Source organism: Epinephelus lanceolatus, chromosome 23 (genome assembly GCF_041903045.1).
Source record: "Epinephelus lanceolatus isolate andai-2023 chromosome 23, ASM4190304v1, whole genome shotgun sequence".
NCBI classification, from domain to species: Eukaryota; Metazoa; Chordata; class Actinopteri; order Perciformes; family Serranidae; genus Epinephelus; species Epinephelus lanceolatus.
In genome coordinates this window covers 4,086,389-4,103,879 of record NC_135756.1, presented here as the reverse complement: position 1 = coordinate 4,103,879, position 17,491 = coordinate 4,086,389, and the positions used below count along the sequence as shown (strand labels likewise).

At 41.1% G+C, this 17,491-nt stretch overlaps 1 protein-coding gene and 2 non-coding genes across 3 annotated transcripts; all 3 read right to left on the bottom strand.

Moving 5' to 3' along the window:
• Positions 1-12,439: 12,439 nt before the first annotated feature.
• rpl18a (ribosomal protein L18a) lies at positions 12,440-17,147 on the bottom strand. Its single transcript, XM_033614292.1, has 5 exons — positions 17,024-17,147; positions 15,777-15,956; positions 14,234-14,363; positions 12,851-12,960; positions 12,440-12,586 (listed from the first exon to the last, which is right to left on the bottom strand). Exons 1-5 carry the CDS (start codon positions 17,039-17,041, stop codon positions 12,494-12,496), a joined length of 531 nt encoding a protein of 176 aa, XP_033470183.1. The 5' UTR covers positions 17,042-17,147; the 3' UTR covers positions 12,440-12,493.
• LOC117249655 (small nucleolar RNA SNORA68) lies at positions 14,918-15,049 on the bottom strand. The gene has a single exon (XR_004500998.1). It is a non-coding gene; the product is annotated as a small nucleolar RNA SNORA68 (small nucleolar RNA).
• Positions 16,026-16,157, bottom strand: LOC117249656 (small nucleolar RNA SNORA68). Its single transcript, XR_004500999.1, has one exon. It is a non-coding gene; the product is annotated as a small nucleolar RNA SNORA68 (small nucleolar RNA).
• Positions 17,148-17,491: the final 344 nt, after the last annotated feature.

Genomic DNA, 17,491 nt, shown 5'->3' with positions numbered 1-17,491 from the left:
CGGACCGTTTATTGAGTTACTGAGTTACTACAGACAACGCTAACGGGGCTAACAGCTAACGGTTAGCCCAGCTAATCTACGATAACCATGTTATTAATTACAAAACGTGCACACAGAAATAGTATTGTTCTATCATTGTGTTTATATGTATATATATATATATATATATATATATATATATATATATATATATAGCTAAACTCTGCTGGTTTTCTACCCGGAAGTATTTGTAAGCAACAAGGCGATTCCCTGGGGGCATCGCCGGAAGTGAAGGGGTTGAGCGATCCCCGAGGCCCCTGCACTTCTGTTAGTCGAAAAACTACGGGCAGTAGTTTACTGATGGATTTCCAGATTGCCCAATAATAAACATGAAAGTGGCAGAGGACTTTTATTTTTGACTAAATTTATTGCATTTACACCATAAATTGGTGTATAAAGATTCATCAGAATGCTGAAAATTAAGTTTTTGGTGATCAAAGTTTTCTGGCAGAGGACTCCCAAACCCTCCCGTGTAAAATGTGTCCCCACCAATGTTGAAACAAAACCTACATCCTTGCAGAGGTGTTGGAATGAGCTATGGAGGTCACTGCTCCAGGTAGCCTTTTGGTAACAGCCTTTTTTCTTAGGCCCCTGATTGGCCAACATCTTCTTTGTGTGGCTGTAGAGTTACGATTATTTTGTCTCCTGTTGGTGTGGCATGCTCTGGACAGTGCTTCAGTTTTGTTTGGTTTTAGTTTGTTTGTTGTTTTCATTTGGACAGACATTCATAACTATGCTTGTGTGGCTTGGATTTTTTTTTTTTTGAGAACAAAGGAGGGAAAAAACCCTTTTTCAAGAATATACGTGTCCGCGTGGACTAGACCTGAATTAAGAGAAGGAGTGCAATAATCCACCTCTTTGCCTTCCCTTCAACTCTGCAGAGCCCCTTTGTTTTGTCTTTTTTGTTATAGGATATATATATATATATTTTTTTTTTTATTATTCTGTTTTATTTTGCCTTTATCTCTTATCTTTAGCACTAGCTCTTTAATTCTGTGTTTAAAATTGTATTTCCAGTCCTTTTTAAAACTTAAATGTCTGTTAAGAAACTGCCTCATGTACGAAATGCATGTCTTTTGTGTCAATCCGCTAATGTTAGCATGCCAAACTAAGATGCTGCACATGGTAAACATTATGCTTTGCATCAGCATGTTATTGTGGACATGTTAGCATGCTGATGTTAGCATGGCCCCAGACTTTTATTTTTGTTTGTTTTTTATAATTTAGGTGAACTGACCCTTTAATAGTACAAATGCCAATTCTAAAATCATTTACGTGCCTCTGTGTTTCATTTGGTCTTTAACACAGTTGCAATACCAGGTTTTGGCCACCAGATGTCACCATTCCGACTGACTGTAACGCTATAAAATAAACACTTTGTGGCACAAACGGTCGAGTTCTTCAGAAAGCTTTGTTTCCTGACTTTCTGCACAGAAACAGCAGAAAATGATTCACCTCTCATAACACCCTGTGTGTGTTTCCATCTCTTTATAAAGCTGGCCTGTAGCTGGTCATGGTGATCCTCTGTAAAAGCTGTTAAGGGTTTGTTGATCTTTGTGATTACATGTCATCTTGGCTCCGGCAGGTCCGACGATTCGTGGGAGGTTCTGAGAAACATTAATTCGAGGGAAAGTGTTTGGCTGGTGTGAACGGAGCTTTTAGCACATTCCACTGCAGCAGAACGTAGACGTGGTCTGGGTTCAGTCCTGGTTCGTCCCCGCTCCGCTCTCCTCCTGCAGGAAAACTGGGCAAACTTAAAGCCAGTCAATCAAATGCTCTGAGTCTGAGTCAGCAGGTTGTGGATTCTGCCATGCTGCTGATAGCTGAGCTGGCTTTTACTTCTCACACTGAAGAAGAAGAAGAAGAAGAAGAAGAAAGGTAGTTTTGTGTTTGAAACATGCTCTGTCTTTTTTCTCTGGAAGGAACCCGTTCGGGGAAAATCCTGAAGTCCAACTGTTGACTGAGTGTTTGAAAAAGATGATTTAACATTTAACAGCAGTTTCAGACCTCGACTCTATTTTATGTGACGAGTTTCTTGGTTGACCTTCTTTCTCGATTTATATAAGACTCATTGTGACAGAGAGGAAACAAAACTTCAGGGCTCCAGTTTGAATTTCATTTTAATTCATGCATTCATTATGATTATTTGTTAATTTAAAGGAATACTTCACCCACCAAATGACCATTTGTATATCAGTTAGTCACCCCTCGTTATGTTGAATTCATAAAGAAAACTTTGTTTTTCTTCATATGCCTCCACAGTGAACTAAGAATCCAAAAACGGAGAAAATTCTTGATGACTTGAAGTCATAGGTGTCCACACTCAACAAAAGCAAAACAAGATCGAAACATCTGTTTATAAACTCTCACACAACTTGTAAAGTATAATCCAAGTCTCATTTATCCAACCATATGCTCAGTCTTTCCCAAACACATGTAGTTTTGCTGAAACAAACTGAACTGAAAGAGAATCCTATCCTTTTTCTCTTCAAAGCAAAGCTCTGTTGACAAAAACAGTAATTTTTTTTTGGATTCACCAAAATCACACAATAACACAAAGAAACTATCTGATCAAGGCAGTGGTAGAGCAGTCGCTCCTGTGTTCAGTGCGGTAAAATGACAGAGGACAATGGAGTCTGGCTTTGAAGACAGCATAGATAAGTTTCACTCTCCATTAACTTCCCTGTCAGAGAGGGCTGTCTGTTTGGGAAGTACTAAGCATACAACCAGATAAATGAGACCTGGAATAAACTTCACGACTTGTGTGACAGTATGGCCCTTTTCACACAGAGATGGTGCTATAGAGGCACTGCTTAGTCCCATCTTTATACGTCTTTTGCATTTTTACACAGAACCAAACGATGGTGGCATCATTCCGAACCAGTGTGTGATTTTAGACAGCATGCTGGCATCGCAGAGCCAAAAGAGGTGTGACGGGCTTGACGTTTAACACAACAGCATCGGCCTTTTGTGTGACATATAACATAAGTGTCAGCAGCACTTTATAAACAATAACAATGGTATTAACATGGCAATAATAATCATTTACCACCTCTGTTATATGGTGGCTGATCAGGATCCTCCTGGGCACCTCCTGTTAGAGGTGTTCTGAGCACGTGCCACTGGTAGGAGGCCCCGGGGCAGACCCAGAACACGCCGGAGGGATTATATATCTCATCTGGCTTGGGAACACCTTGGGGTCTCCCCGGAGGAGCTAGAAAGTGGAAAGGAGAGGGGGCTTGGCCTGCTGGCCCCGCAACCTGGACTGGGATAAGCGGATGAAAATGGATGAATGGATGGATGGATGGATGGATGGATCTCCTCCTCTGCTCAGAGGGTAAGAAGCTCCTAAACCTCATTAATTTTCGAATCTGCGGACACTTTCAACGGCTGTTCTTCGTCTTTGAGTTAGCTGCTAACTGCTATCAGCTGCTTTTTAAACCTACTGCGGAGGGTCACTAGGGTTGAGTTGGTTCTCAGTAATACCAGTTCGGTTCGGTACTCCGTCTTGGACTGGGTTTTTTTTTTTTTTTTTGAGACCCACCGGACCGCATATTCGGGCAGAACGTACGCAGAGCTGACGTCCGCAAGCCCTGTGCGCGCAAAGCACGACCGCGTGGATTCCGCTCTGTGCACCAGTGTCACACAAAAGACTGCTCGGCATGTATTTTTCACAGGCCTCTACTCGAAGAAATCAAAGAATGCGCCACTATGGCAACACTTTGGCTTTGAGCCAGACGAAGGAGGCAACCTTTGTTTGCACTGATTGAGTAAGCTGCAAGATTTATTTATTTTACTGTCACTCTGTTGTCCTATGGTCATTTTTTTTATTTTAAATGAGTCAATTGCGCCCCCGAGTGGCAAAAATCGGGTATTACCGACTTGATGCGGTTTTTCACGAAAAACGGACTGTTTTTTTTTTCTCATACCGACCCAACCCTAAGGGTCACACACATAACAAGTCGTCAGAGCACCACAGCCATCCTGCCAGCTGTCCTCTTTATGCAGACACTGTATAAACACTGTTCATTTAATTCAGTTCAATTTTATTTATACAGCCCAATATCACAAATCATAATTTGCCTCATAGGGCTTTACAGCATATGACATCCCTCTGTCCTTTGGACTCTTATAAGGAAAAACTCCCCAAAAACCCCTTTAATGGGAAAAAATGGCAAAACCTCAGTAAGACCAACTTGAGGAGGGATCCCTCTTCCAGGACAGACAGACGTGCAATATATGTCATGTGTACAGATCAACATAATAGATGTACAGCAATTCATACGACAAAACTACCGTCCGTAGCAGCTTAAGGCAAGACAACTCTGTCTCCCCATACTGCAACTGTACCTTATATATAGAGCGGCGAGGCGGCATAACAGCGTGGTATTCCAGCCCTGAACAGGCAGTGTAAAAGAGGCATGGCTGTTATGATATATTTTTGCTGTTGTTAAATGTGAACCCCAGTGATTTAAAATCATCAAGAATTTTTTTTAGTTTTTGGATTCTTCGTTTGGAAGAAAAACAAAGTTTTCTTCCTGAATTCAACATAACACGGGGACAGTAACTGATATACAATTAAAAACTGGGGGCGTGAAGTATTCCTTTAAGGCATTAATAAATTTGAGATTTGGGCTTTTGTCTTGTTAAGTATTCAGGTGTTTCTAAAGGTGTAAAATGTACAAAATACATTGCAAATACCCCTAATTTGTACCCCACTCAATTAAGATGTAATTTGAGTGGTCAACAGCAAATTTGGTTGATGTTCGAGGTGTCCTATATTTTTACAGAAACCACTTTTATAACTAGTATTCAGGAAAAATTGTGTTGAGTGTCAGGTTTGTTTGTTGTTGTTTGTTTCCAGTACTGTGGTTTTCTACTTGCCCTGTGGCTCAGCAGTGGAAGAAGTACTTTGGTTTGATGTTTTACTTTAGTAAAAGTATTGGCATTTTACTTCTCTTTAAAGGTCCAGAGTGGAGAGTTTAGGGTGATGTACTGGAAGAAATCGAATATAATTTTCATAATTATGCTTTCAGTAGTGTATGATCACCTGACACTAAGAATCATCATGTTTTCATTACTTTAAAATATGTTCTTCATATCGACATAGAGAGCGGTCCTCTTTCGCGGAGCCCGCCATGTTGTTGTACAGTAGCCCACAGCAGACAAACCAAACACCGGCCCTAGAGAGGGCCTTTTCGCGCTTTTACGCCCTGACTCTGGTTCTGAGGGTTGGACCTGACCATAGTCTGCTCTCAGGCTCAGCCAGGTTTACTGTTCTGTGGTCTGAAGGCTTCGTGCATCCTCCGGTCTTCCAAGAAACTCTCCTTGGGCATCGAGAGGAAAAAAGCCTCAAGCCACAAAATCCACAGGGCATAAAGGCTCTTAGTGTCGGAGCTTCAGGAAGCAGCTGGCAGGTAGGGATGAGGACAGGCCGAGTTCAGCGTGGTGATGGAGGTGGAGGAGGTGGAGGGGATAACTGTCCTGAACAAGGGAAAAGGTATTATTGAAAAACCCACTCTGAAGATGTTGTGGTGGCAGCACTGAGAACTGAGTCCTGACTTCTGAAACCACTGATGAGAGACGGGATGTCTGTGGCTCCTTTTAAACCCTGAAAGAGACGGTACATTTAAATTTGAGGGAACTGTCTGTAGAGTCTGGAGTGCATCATTTATCATATTATTTATATTTATTTGTCGTTTTACAACACGGGGTTTCACAATAACATGTAGGTTTTCGCCCCTTCACGCCACACACACACATATATAGAGCATAAATATTTAAACTCTCTGACTGCAAATACAGTCAGCCAAAACATTTAAACCACTGACAGGTGAAGTGAATAACATTAATCGTCTTGTTACCACGCAATGTTTTAATGGAAAACCTGCTTCTGGCATTCATGTGGATGCAACCTGATGTGCACCACCCATCCAAACATTGCAGACCAACTACACTTCCCAGAGGAATGTGACAAAGACCTCAAACCTCCCAGATCCCAATCAGATCAAGCATCCGTGGGACATGCCGGTACCCCAGAAGTCCCGTGTCCACACGTTGACAAGTCAGAGCCGAGTCAAATCCACGGTGGGGCCACTGATCTGTCGAGGCGTGAACATGGGGGGCGTCCTGTGGTTTCTGGCTCCAGAGGTTAGCGGCAGTTCATTTGAGTCCTGTGGGCTGTGAGGTGGGGTACTGGAACATCCCATGGAAGCATGATCAGATTGGGATCTGGGGAATTCGGAGGCCAGGTTGACGCCTTGAGCTCTTTGTCACGTTCCTAAGGCCATTCCTGAGCAGGTTTTTCCCATGTGGTGTGGAGCACTGTCCTGCTAGCGAAACAACTGCCATTTGAGAGTGCCAGTGCCATGAGGGAGTGTAGTTAGTCTGCAATGGTGTTTGAGTGGGTGGTGCGTGTCAAGTGGCATCTACATGAATGTCAGGGCCCAAGGTTTCAGGGCGGGGGTGGTCATCCAGAAGGAACAAAGAGAGGTTGACGAATGCAGTTTGAATGGTAAAAATCAAGCCACAGAGATCAATGTCTGATGTCAAGAGAATTGTCTTGTCCGCAAAGGTTTGAAGGAGTATACCAGAAGCTGAAGCTGTAGGTGAGTGATCTTGACATATTAGGCTCTTGACCTGGGGAAAATGCCTTGAACATTTAACCTGGAAAAAAAATTGCTGAGAACATAAAACCGTTTGAAAAGTCTCTTTAATGTGTCATATTAAGAGGACACTGAGCTGGTAAGCATAGAATCCTGGGAACATACACTCCTGCGCACTGTTAGTTAGCTCATTAGCTTGGTGGCTAACGAGGCTAAGATGACAATATTAAATTTTAATCCATAAAGTAACTAAAGTTAAATGTAGTGCAGTAAAAGGTGTGGGGATATACCTGGCCTGACTGTACATCTGTATCTCTAGAACACATAGCAGGAATTTCTTCAAATTTGGCACAAACGTCCACTTTGAGTCAAGGATGGACTCATCTGATTTTGGTGGTCAAAGGTCAAAAGTCAAGGTAACTGGGACTAACTGGGTATCTCAGAACATCTTGAAGGAAATTTCTCAAAATTTGGCACAAACGTCTTCTTGGAAATAAAGATGAACTGATTAGATTAAGGTGGTCGGAGGTTAAAGTCACTGTGACTTTACATCAGTCTCATTCTCGTGAAAACGATATCTCTCGTACAGGTAGAGAGAATTTCTTCAAATTTGGCACAAACGTCCACTTTGAGTCAAGGATGGACTCATCTGATTTTGGTGGTCAAAGGTCAAAAGTCAAGGTAACTGGGACTAACTGGGTATCTCAGAACATCTTGAAGGAAATTTCTCAAAATTTGGCACGAACGTCTTCTTGGACTTAAAGATGAACTGATTAGATTAAGGTGGTCAGAGGTTAAAGTCAGTGTGACTTTACATCTGTCTCATTCTCGTGAAAACGATATTTCTCGTACAGGTAGAGAGAATTTCTTCAAATTTGGCACAAACGTCCACTTTGAGTCAAGGATGGACTCATCTGATTTTGGTGGTCAAAGGTCAAAAGTCAAGGTAACTGGGACTAACTGGGTATCTCAGAACATCTTGAAGGAAATTTCTCAAAATTTGGTACAAACGTCTTCTTGGAAATAAAGATGAACTGATTAGATTAAGGTGGTCGGAGGTTAAAGTCACTGTGACTTTACATCAGTCTCATTCTCGTGAAAACGATATTTCTCGTACAGGTAGAGAGAATTTCTTCAAATTTGGCACAAACGTCCACTCTGAGTCAAGGATGAAGTGAGGTGAGGTGGTCAAAAGCTTAAGATGCTGGTTTCACAAATGTGTTATGAAAATATATAAAATGATTTTAAAAATTATTAACCAGTTTAACCAGTGTTTTTGTTCGCGCTGATGATCTCAACATAGATTTTTTTGGTTTGTTTTGATTTCTGTGGCACCAAACGTCCATCAGAGACGGATCAAGTCTTTACTCCGTCACAGCAGGAGGTTATTATTCAACATTTTCTCAAACATCCTCAAAAGCTTTAAAGCAGAGTGTTCATTTCTGTGTGGCTTTGTGTACCTCATGAAACATATTTCTTTCACAGAGGGACGCCTACAGTATTTCAAACATTTAATGCCGGGCAGCCAGTTATATTTAACGGCCTCTGACTTGTTGGCGATACGGCGCTCACAATGAGCTCCACTGGGAAGCACTAACTTTAACTTTCTGTGGAGTCAGAAAACCCTGAGAACGCTTAAACGTATTTCTTTTAATTCCCACAATAAAATCGCCGCAGTGTATACTGAGCTTTTTTGTATGGAATTGATTTCTGAAGCTGTAACCTGTTTCCTGTCAGAAGTGCTCTTTAAAGAGCTGCTCACAAATAATGGAAAAAGTTGCAGCTAAGCGAGCGCTAATAGTTGGATCCGGCTCATAAACATGCGGCTGTATATTAGAATTTAATTAACCATCAGAATCACCAGTTTGAGTCCCATTTTTCTGCTGTTTGCTTTGGAGTGAGCCTCACATACCGAGCAGTGAAGTCAGCTCAGACTTCATGTATTTGTAATGATTTTACATGTTTATGACTGTGACTCATTGAAAAGAATGTTTTCCATCACTGAGTGAGGTCTTTTGCTGCAGCCACCCACTGCTCCGTCTCCTCCAGTCCACACACACCCAGTTAACTCCCAGTACCTCCACCTCCTCTACTGTAACTCCAGTCTGCTTCCCAGCATGTCGCCTGACAGCATTACTATAACAAGCTTCCACTTTTTAACTGAAAACTGCAGGTAAGAAAACATGTTGGCACAGTTGGGCAGAATCCAACTCATAACTTTATTTATACGCCACCTTTGATGCATGTCGGTGCAGCTCAATACTAAAATCTGCTTTTAAACTCATCGTGCAGCAGCACTCCAGTTTGGGTCTGCAACCAACAATTATTTTAATATTCAATATAAAACATCAGAAAATAGTGAAAAATGCTCATGTTGATATCTTCAGATGTTTTGTTTCAGAGAGATTTAATGAATTATGTTCAGACTAAAGCGGCAAATTATCACATCTTTAAAGATGGAACCATCTAATATTTGGCATATATGCCTTCGCGCTGGCGATAGTCATGGCCAGGAACATAACGTTTTCAGGTTGTTGGTCTGCCCGTCTGTCTCATTCTCGTAAATGCAATATCTCAAGAACACTTTGAGGGAATTCAAATTTAGCCCAAACGTCCACCTGGACTGACGGATGAACCGACTAGATCTTGGAGGTCAGGGTTCAACGTCACTGTGACCTTTTGTCTGTCTCATTCTTGTGAACACAATATCTGAAGAACATCTTCTAGGATTTTCTTCAGATTTGGCACAAACGTCCACTAGGACTCAAAGATGAACTAATTAGAATTTAGTGGTTGAAGATCAAGGTAACACTGACATCTCATTTTCATGAACACAATATCTCAAGAGCACCTCAGGTCAAAGTCACTGTTACCTTACATCCATCTCATTATCATGAACGTGATATCTCTAAGACACCTAGAGGGAGTTTCCTCAAATTTGGCACAAACGTACACTTTGAGTCAAGAATGAATGAATTAGAATTTGGGGGTCAAAGGTCAAAAGTCAAGGTCAGTGTGACCTCTTTTGTGTTATCTTTGTGAACATGATATCCCATGAACGCTGAGGGATTTTCTTCAAATTTGGCACAAACGTCCACTAGGACTCAAAGATGAACTAATTAGAATTTAGTGGTTGAAGGTCAAGGTGAGATTGACCCCCTCCATCTCATTTTCATGAACACAATATCTCAAGAGCACCTCAGGTCAAAGTCACTGTTACCTTACATCCATCTCAAATTTAATGAACGTGATATCTCTAAAACACCTAGAGGGAGTTTCAATGTGAGATCTTTTGTGTCATCTTTGTGAACATGATATCCCATGAACGCTGAGGGATTTCCTTCAAATTTGGCACAAACATCCACTTGGACCCAAGGATGAGCTGGTTAGAAATGGTGGTCAGAGGTCAGCGTCACCGTGACTTTGCATCCGTCTCATTCTCTTGGACGTGGTATCGCAGAACATCTTGAGGGAAATTCCTAAAATTTGGCACAAACGTCCACTTGGACTTGAACTGATTAGAAAGGTTAAAGTCACTCACTACATTTCCATGCACAGTTAGGTGGAGCTACAGCTACAGCTCGAATAGGTCATTTAATTGTAGGGAACTGATTTTTTGACTGAAGTATGTCCGACCCCTCTACGATAGATGGAGATATGCCCCCTTTCAGCTTGTTAGTACTGGACCTTTTTCAGGTTGATCTATTACCTCACAGACCAAACAATGGACAAACAAGTTAGCCATGTATTTTAAAATATTTCACTCTGACACAGCATGAACTGTGTCTCCTCGTCCGTCCAAAAAGTCACGGCTCTGGAGGTTGATTTCACTAAACTGATCATCAGATTAGTTCCCAGTAACTGTCTGTTCATCCACTGATCGATTATTTCACAACTTAAAATGTGTTTTTTTTTTTTTTTTAATCGGTGGACAAATCAGGAGACCTCTGGCGATTGCATAAAACACCTTAAATTAGATTCAATGTTTGGTGTATCATTAACAGAACTTTGGGATTATTGTTTGATAGCGACATAGAAACTTTTTTAAGCAGCTAGGTTTGCTGTACTGTGACATTTTGCCATATACATGGTTTGTTTTGATCCTTGCTTCAGCAAAACTCCTCCAGACACTGATAAAAACGCCTGAAACATCTTCATATCTGATGCTGCAGCTGTAATGATTCCATGTCTACATGTGTGGCAGGTATAATGTTCACCATCTTACACCATGTGCTAATCAGCAGGTAACAGAGCACAGCTGAGGCCGATGGGATGCTTCGACACCACTCACTGAACTAACTGGTGTCACCTGTGTGAACTTTGTTTTCTCCATGTGCTGCTTCACCTTCATGTGTTGGAGAATGCTACCATCATGTGGAGAGATGGTGCAACAGCAGCAGCACAGTTTGGGTGAACACTCAAATGATATCCCTGTCAAGGTAGCGATCTTATATTCAGAAGGACACATAATCAAATGTGCTCAAACGCTCCTCCTCTCACCAATAAATTGATTTAGTAAATAAATAAATAAATAAATGCTACAACAGACAACCACGCACTGCTGTCTCACATTATCATCAGCACATGCAATCGTAATCATAAAAACAAACATTGCCATAACTATCACTTCTGATTGGACCCCATTACCCCCAGTTTGGTCTCCCAGTTTGTTCACCCCATGGCTTGGTGTTGATCCCTATAGAGGGGTCAAAGGTCAGGTTGTATGGCGATTAGAAGCTGCCAAAATTTACTTATGCAATTAAATGTACCAAATTTAATATTTTAAAATAAATGTTAATATTGATCAGTTGATATGATGTGACATTTAGATTTGTTTTAATTTGCTTTTGTATTGATTCCCTTATTTCTTTACCTATTTAAATTTTTTAATTGTAAATTCTTAAATGCATTTTTTTTTAATTTAATTTTTTTTATTATTTTTTAATTTATTTATTTAATTAATTTCTCAACAGCTTAAACGGAGTGGTGCAGGGATGACATTCATTTGCAGGTAGCATCTCCCGGGTTCATTCAACAAAAAGCCAGTGTGATTTCTCCATCAGATTTGGATTATTATTATTACTACAGGTATCTAAAACAAATGTAAATGAGTATGTAGTCTTTCAAAGTAAGTGGGGCTTAACTTTTTTGTACAGTGGTTGACCAACGTCTGAGCACATAGATCACTTATGATGACTGTTAATTTAACTGGTGACCACTAATATACCTGAAAACTACAGCTACTTTTATGTTAGACACTGTCAAACCTGAATTTAACACAACTAAAATCACAAATACAAATATTTGGCCAGTGCAGAGGTCAAGGATGAAATTAAAGTTGATGAAGACACCATAGTGATAAAACCTGCATTTATACTGATCCCTTTTGCACAGGAAGTTGTTTTTTTTTCTTGCTAAAGCATCACATTTAAGATTATTTGATTTCTGGTGGAAAACAGGTTTCCAGATTGAACAGGGCTTTTTCACAGAACTCATTTTGACTCGTCACAGGTGTGTGATGAAATTAACGATGGCTGAATTCTATTTAGCTGCTTCTCTTGGTGCTGTTCATGCTGCTTCACTGAGCCACCATTAATGTTATTAAATACTCGTGTGATTTTCCTACTGTGACAAGTTTAAAACGTGTGCTGTGAAAAAGAGCCTGCTGAAGAATGTCATCACACAGTGTCTATTAATGTTAATCTAACGAATCTTATTAGGACGATGTAGGTTCAATAAATGTATTTTAAATGTGTGTATGTAACGAGGAGGAAGATCATAAAAAATGAGGCAGCTTTGTTTCCATTAGATTATTTTTATTTCTTCCCGCAAAAAATGAAAAAATGCTTTTAGTAGAAGGTGTTTGGTCTCTTGGTGGTGAAGCGGGGTTTGTGCTGGCGACGCAGAACCCTGTGAGGCAGAGGGAACTTGATCTTGGAGTCCTGCAGGAACAATCAGAGACGACATACTGATCAGTTTCAGACAACACACATGTAACCAAACAGTAAACTTCCTGTTTCAAATCTGTCGCCAGTTTCAGAACCGCCAGGTTTGAAGATGGAAGCTGGAAATCTGGAAGAGGAATCTGGCTTTTTGTCTGGCGGGTTTTTAAACTGGAGCTGACAAACATGGAGACAGTCCAGAGAGAGACCCGCTGACCACGCACCCACACAGTCAGGTTCATATGAAGACAGGAGGAGACTCACGTGGAACTGCTTGATGGCAGGTCTGCGACACTTGTTAGCAGGGATGACCTGGACCTTCATGATCTGGATGGAGTGGGCGCGAGCACGGTGGCGAGCTCCCATGTCACGGTCTGATGGACAGAAAGACACGAGACGCTTTAACACAACTGGACCTTCAAATCAACATGGAAAACCAGCCATCGACACGTACAGTTACCATGACGACCAGGCACTTTCATTAACAGCTGCGTCCTGTTTCAGTCTTAGTTTTGAATTAATTGGAGGACAAATAGCCAAAGCTCCAACGAATGCTTTTTAATCTTTTTTTTTAGTTAAACAAACAATAAAGTGCCAGAAAAATAAGTAAAGGGACAAATCCACAGCACAGACTCTTCTTTCAGCTGACTGTGTCTGAGAAATGGCTAAAATTCTCAAATTAGCTTTAGTGAAGCTCCAACAGTCGACAAAGAGTGTGATACTTATTAGTCAAATTGGGGCTGGGTGATGTGGAGAAAATCATATCACAATATTTGATACCACATACATCACTGACAATATCGCAACGACATTATAGTGTTGGCTACTGGTGCTTTCACCAAATATTTACACAGATTATTTTATGTCTGTGTTAAGCTTCTTCTGCTCTGTTTAGTTTAGTGAAGCTTAAAAGAATACTTGACCAGCAACTGCTCACCATGTTACCCTGAATTCATGAAAAAGACAAAGTTAACTGCTGAGATGTGGCGTGTCTCGAAAGTGAACGAAGAATCCAAAAATTGCAAACATGCTTAATGCACAGGGGTCTGCGTTTAACGGCAAAACTACATCAGAACATACGCTTACAAACTCACACACAACTGGTGCAGCATCATCCAAGTCTCATCTACGCAGTGCTTCCTTAACACGTGCATTTTTGTTAACGCGTTAGAATATTAACCCCTCTGCACATCAGGATGAAGCCACACAGGAAACTGCACAGGCTCAGACTTGTTTCTGTATTTTCAAAGGCTCAGAGGCAGCCTGTATGAACTGAAAATGTCTAAAAACCGAAATAGTGGTGTGACTTAAATCAGGTAGGGGAGTGAAATGTGGTTTCATTAACTCTAAAATTTCTTGCCCAGACTCGTTTACAACAGCCAAACTGATCCAAGTTAAGTTGAAATTTCAGCACAGTGACCAAATACTGAATCAAGAAACATTATCGCCCCTGGAGATGACTTCACAGACCCCTGATCAGCTGACATTTATATCAGTTTCTTTTTAAAAATTGCACACCTTGATTCTGCTCAAACTGATGCTGCTTTGCTCTGTTGTCTCTACCTGGTCAGATGACCTGTTTCTCTCCCACTACCTGCAGTAAATCTGTGTTTGATGATGTGTGTGAGTGTGTGTGTGAATACTCACAGCACTGAGTGACGGCTCCAGAGGTGGTCAGGTCCCTGTACTCTCTGTACATGTTGTGGGTGCCGCTACGAGAGTCATAACGCAGCCAGATACCGAAGTTCTTCACCTTCAGAGGGGTTTTCTCGTGGACCTGAACACGTTCAACGACAACAGCAGGACGTCAGTCATTATTCAAAGTACACAGAAAGATAGGGCATCAAATTGTAGTGCAGCAGATGGGATGTAAGATGTCATGTCGTCTGTGTATGTGTGGGTTCCTAAAAAGTGACTGTCCACTGCCAGAACAAAAAAAAAAGTAAGCATGGGCAACAAATGAATCCTCACACAACTTTGACCACGTAGTCTTGGCACTAATTTTGATATGATGACACTGAGAAGACCAAGAGACTGTGTATATTTTCATGTAGCATATGAAAGTCAAAAGGTAGTAGAAGAGTCAAACATTTTTGGTGGCATCATGTTCCCAATAAACAGCCAATTTAATCCTTTAAGAACAATCCTGAGCCTCCAGACAAAGTTCAGTCTGACGAATTATTTCTGAATGAGTGATGCCAGCATGAATTTTTCTACCTGAACAGGTCGTGTTTGGGTGAGCAAGTCCGAAAAAGAGGAAGCAACTTTGTCCAGGGAGTTGGAAACTGGTCTTGTCACATAAAAGTTAATGACGTTATTAACAGAGACATTATTTGTTGACCCCTGAATTCACTTTCAAAGGCACTGCAGCGTCAGAGAAAGGCGACAGGGATCAGTTTGCTGTTTGCACACCAGACAAAATCATACCACTGACATGATATGGCCTTTGGGTTTGGGTGCAGATTGGTGAAACAGGAGTGACGTTACAATCCTCTGTGGATTTAGGAGACTGACTGTTACATTTCTGTTGCATATACATTTGCGTGTGTTTCAACAGGAAGTAAAGTGACTTATTTCACAATCTCTTTTCATTCATAAAGTGCACGTGCTTGTCAGTATGTGCTTTTTGCTCTAAATGTGACATTTGGTAACTTTAAACGTGTGTAACTATGTTGATAATTTTACACTTTGAAGCTCAAGTTTGAATTATTTTCATTTATAAACTGAAGTAAGACAGGCGACGAGGAACTTAAGCCTTCAAGAACAAACCTGAGTTCAGTCTGGCAGAATTTCTAATTGAGCAATGACAGACTTAACTCAGAGAAACAGAATACAACCTCGTCAGAAATGTGTCTTCATAAAGATTACAGATGCTCTGGTGTCTGAGACGGCGTCAGTGCGGACAGCACAATGTGACTGATGCACGTTAAATACACTTCATTTGTCACTGCCATTGTAAAAGTAAGACTTTATAGCGCCACAAAATCCCTGACATGTTAGCTTTTATAACAATGATTCCAATGACTCCTGTGCTGAGATGTCTACACTGATACCTGATCGTGAGCAAGGCTGCAAAGATTCACGCTGGAGACCGAAGAATTATCAGGTGATGCTTCAAACGGCAGGGTTAAAAACTGGTAAGATTTGACCACCAGTACAGGCCTGACGTCTGTGTGGTTCAGAGACCTACCAGGCCACAGTAGACTGTCTCTCCAGATGCCTTCTTCATCTTCCTCAGCTGGGAGACGAAGTACCAGAAGCGGGACTTGGCGACGACATGGTTGGGCGCGAAGATCCTCATCCGGTACAGAGGAGGGGCAGGGTTCTTGGCAGAGGGCAGCAAACGCCCAACGACTTTGTACTCCCTAAGCTGTAATCAGAGAACAGTGTGTTAGGATGCGAGTACATAACATGAACATAACGGAGGCGTTCAGAGATGATCTGTTGACCCTTGAATTCACTTTCAAAGGCACTGCAGCGTCAGAGAAAGGCGACAAGGATCAGTTTGCTGTTTGCACACCAGACAAAATCATACCACTGACAGGATATGGCCTTTGGGTTTGGGTGCAGACTGGTGACATTAAACTCCTGTGTGGAGTAAGTGAAAAGTTATTTTTAAAAAGTTAAACGACAACACTTCTGACATGTCTTTCCTTCTTTTCTTATGCTTCTATACGTGTTGAAAAATATAAATAAGATATATTCTACAACAAGAGAATTAACTTTTGTTTTATCATAAGTTCAGCAACTGTTTTATCAAGTCTCGCGAAAGGTGCACACGTTTTGCACTCTACTATACATCTTTGATCTGTGACATTTACTTTACACGAGTGAAGGTTTTACATGTCTAAGCATGTTAGCAACGCCAAGTCTTCTGCAAAAACTAGCATCCCTACCAAACTAGCCTGCACATAGACCAGCGTTAAGGTGCTTTTCAGCTTTAAATGCTTAAAATAAACGGTATTAAAAAGGAAGCATCTCAGTATAACTAGCCAGTTGTCCCATGTTAAAACACACGGCACCGGGAAACACACTTAGCAGCTAGCTAACGTTAGCTTTCAGTACGGCAAAGTTATCTAAACGTCCAGGCTAATGGCTCATCGCGCGCTGCGTTTAACGGACAGTTTGGAGTAAATACGAGTATAGTTAAGAATTTCAGGGAGTTTCGACTTGTCTTTTACAGTCAGTGAACATGTACGACATCATGCAGGGCTCTGTAGCCGTCACACTTCATGCCACCGCTGTCCACATGGTGAAGGGGACGCCATGTTGTAGCCGCAAAACTCACCGGCACGAAATCACTAAAATATCGCTTTAGGTTGGACATTTTGAGAACGTTAGTACATAAATCAGACAAACATGACGTTATACAGCGACATCGGCTCAAACAGCCCGTTTGTTATAAGCAGGTATCGGTAAATAAATGGTTTTACGTACGGTGCCAGACGCCTTCATGGTGTCTCTCGCTCGCTGCCACAGTAAAAGAGGAAGCAGTAGGGCGGAGACTGCGCACGTCAAATCGACGGAGGGCCGCGAGGAGGCGGGACTTCCGGTTACAGGGCTGCTGACATCATGAAGATGGTTTCAGATTCGTTTACAACGGGACAGTGTTATGTCCATAATTCTGTTATTTATTATTTATTCTATAATGATAAAAAACACAGAATTACTTATGTAGCTGTGTCATTTATTTATTGTATTATTTATATTTTATATAATTTTTTGTTTGTATTTTTAACAACTTTTTAATACATTCAGTGTGAAAAGGTAAAATACAAAAGTTTGTATATTGTCCATTTTCAATGCAAAGAAACAAGCAGCAAATGTAAAAATAAATACACATAGATTCATTCAAACAAATAGATATGTCTCTCTCTATATATATACCTTGTTATTTTGTTTGAA

Excerpts from the sequence above, each read along its gene's own strand:
- rpl18a (XM_033614292.1), bottom strand. Across the intron at positions 14,364-15,776 it reads AGACAGTCTACTGTGGCCTG|GTCCACGAGAAAACCCCTCT; the intron begins GTAGGTCTCTGA and ends GAACGTGTTCAG. Across the intron at positions 12,961-14,233 it reads TGGAGCCGTCACTCAGTGCT|ACCGTGACATGGGAGCTCGC; the intron begins GTGAGTATTCAC and ends TCTGTCCATCAG.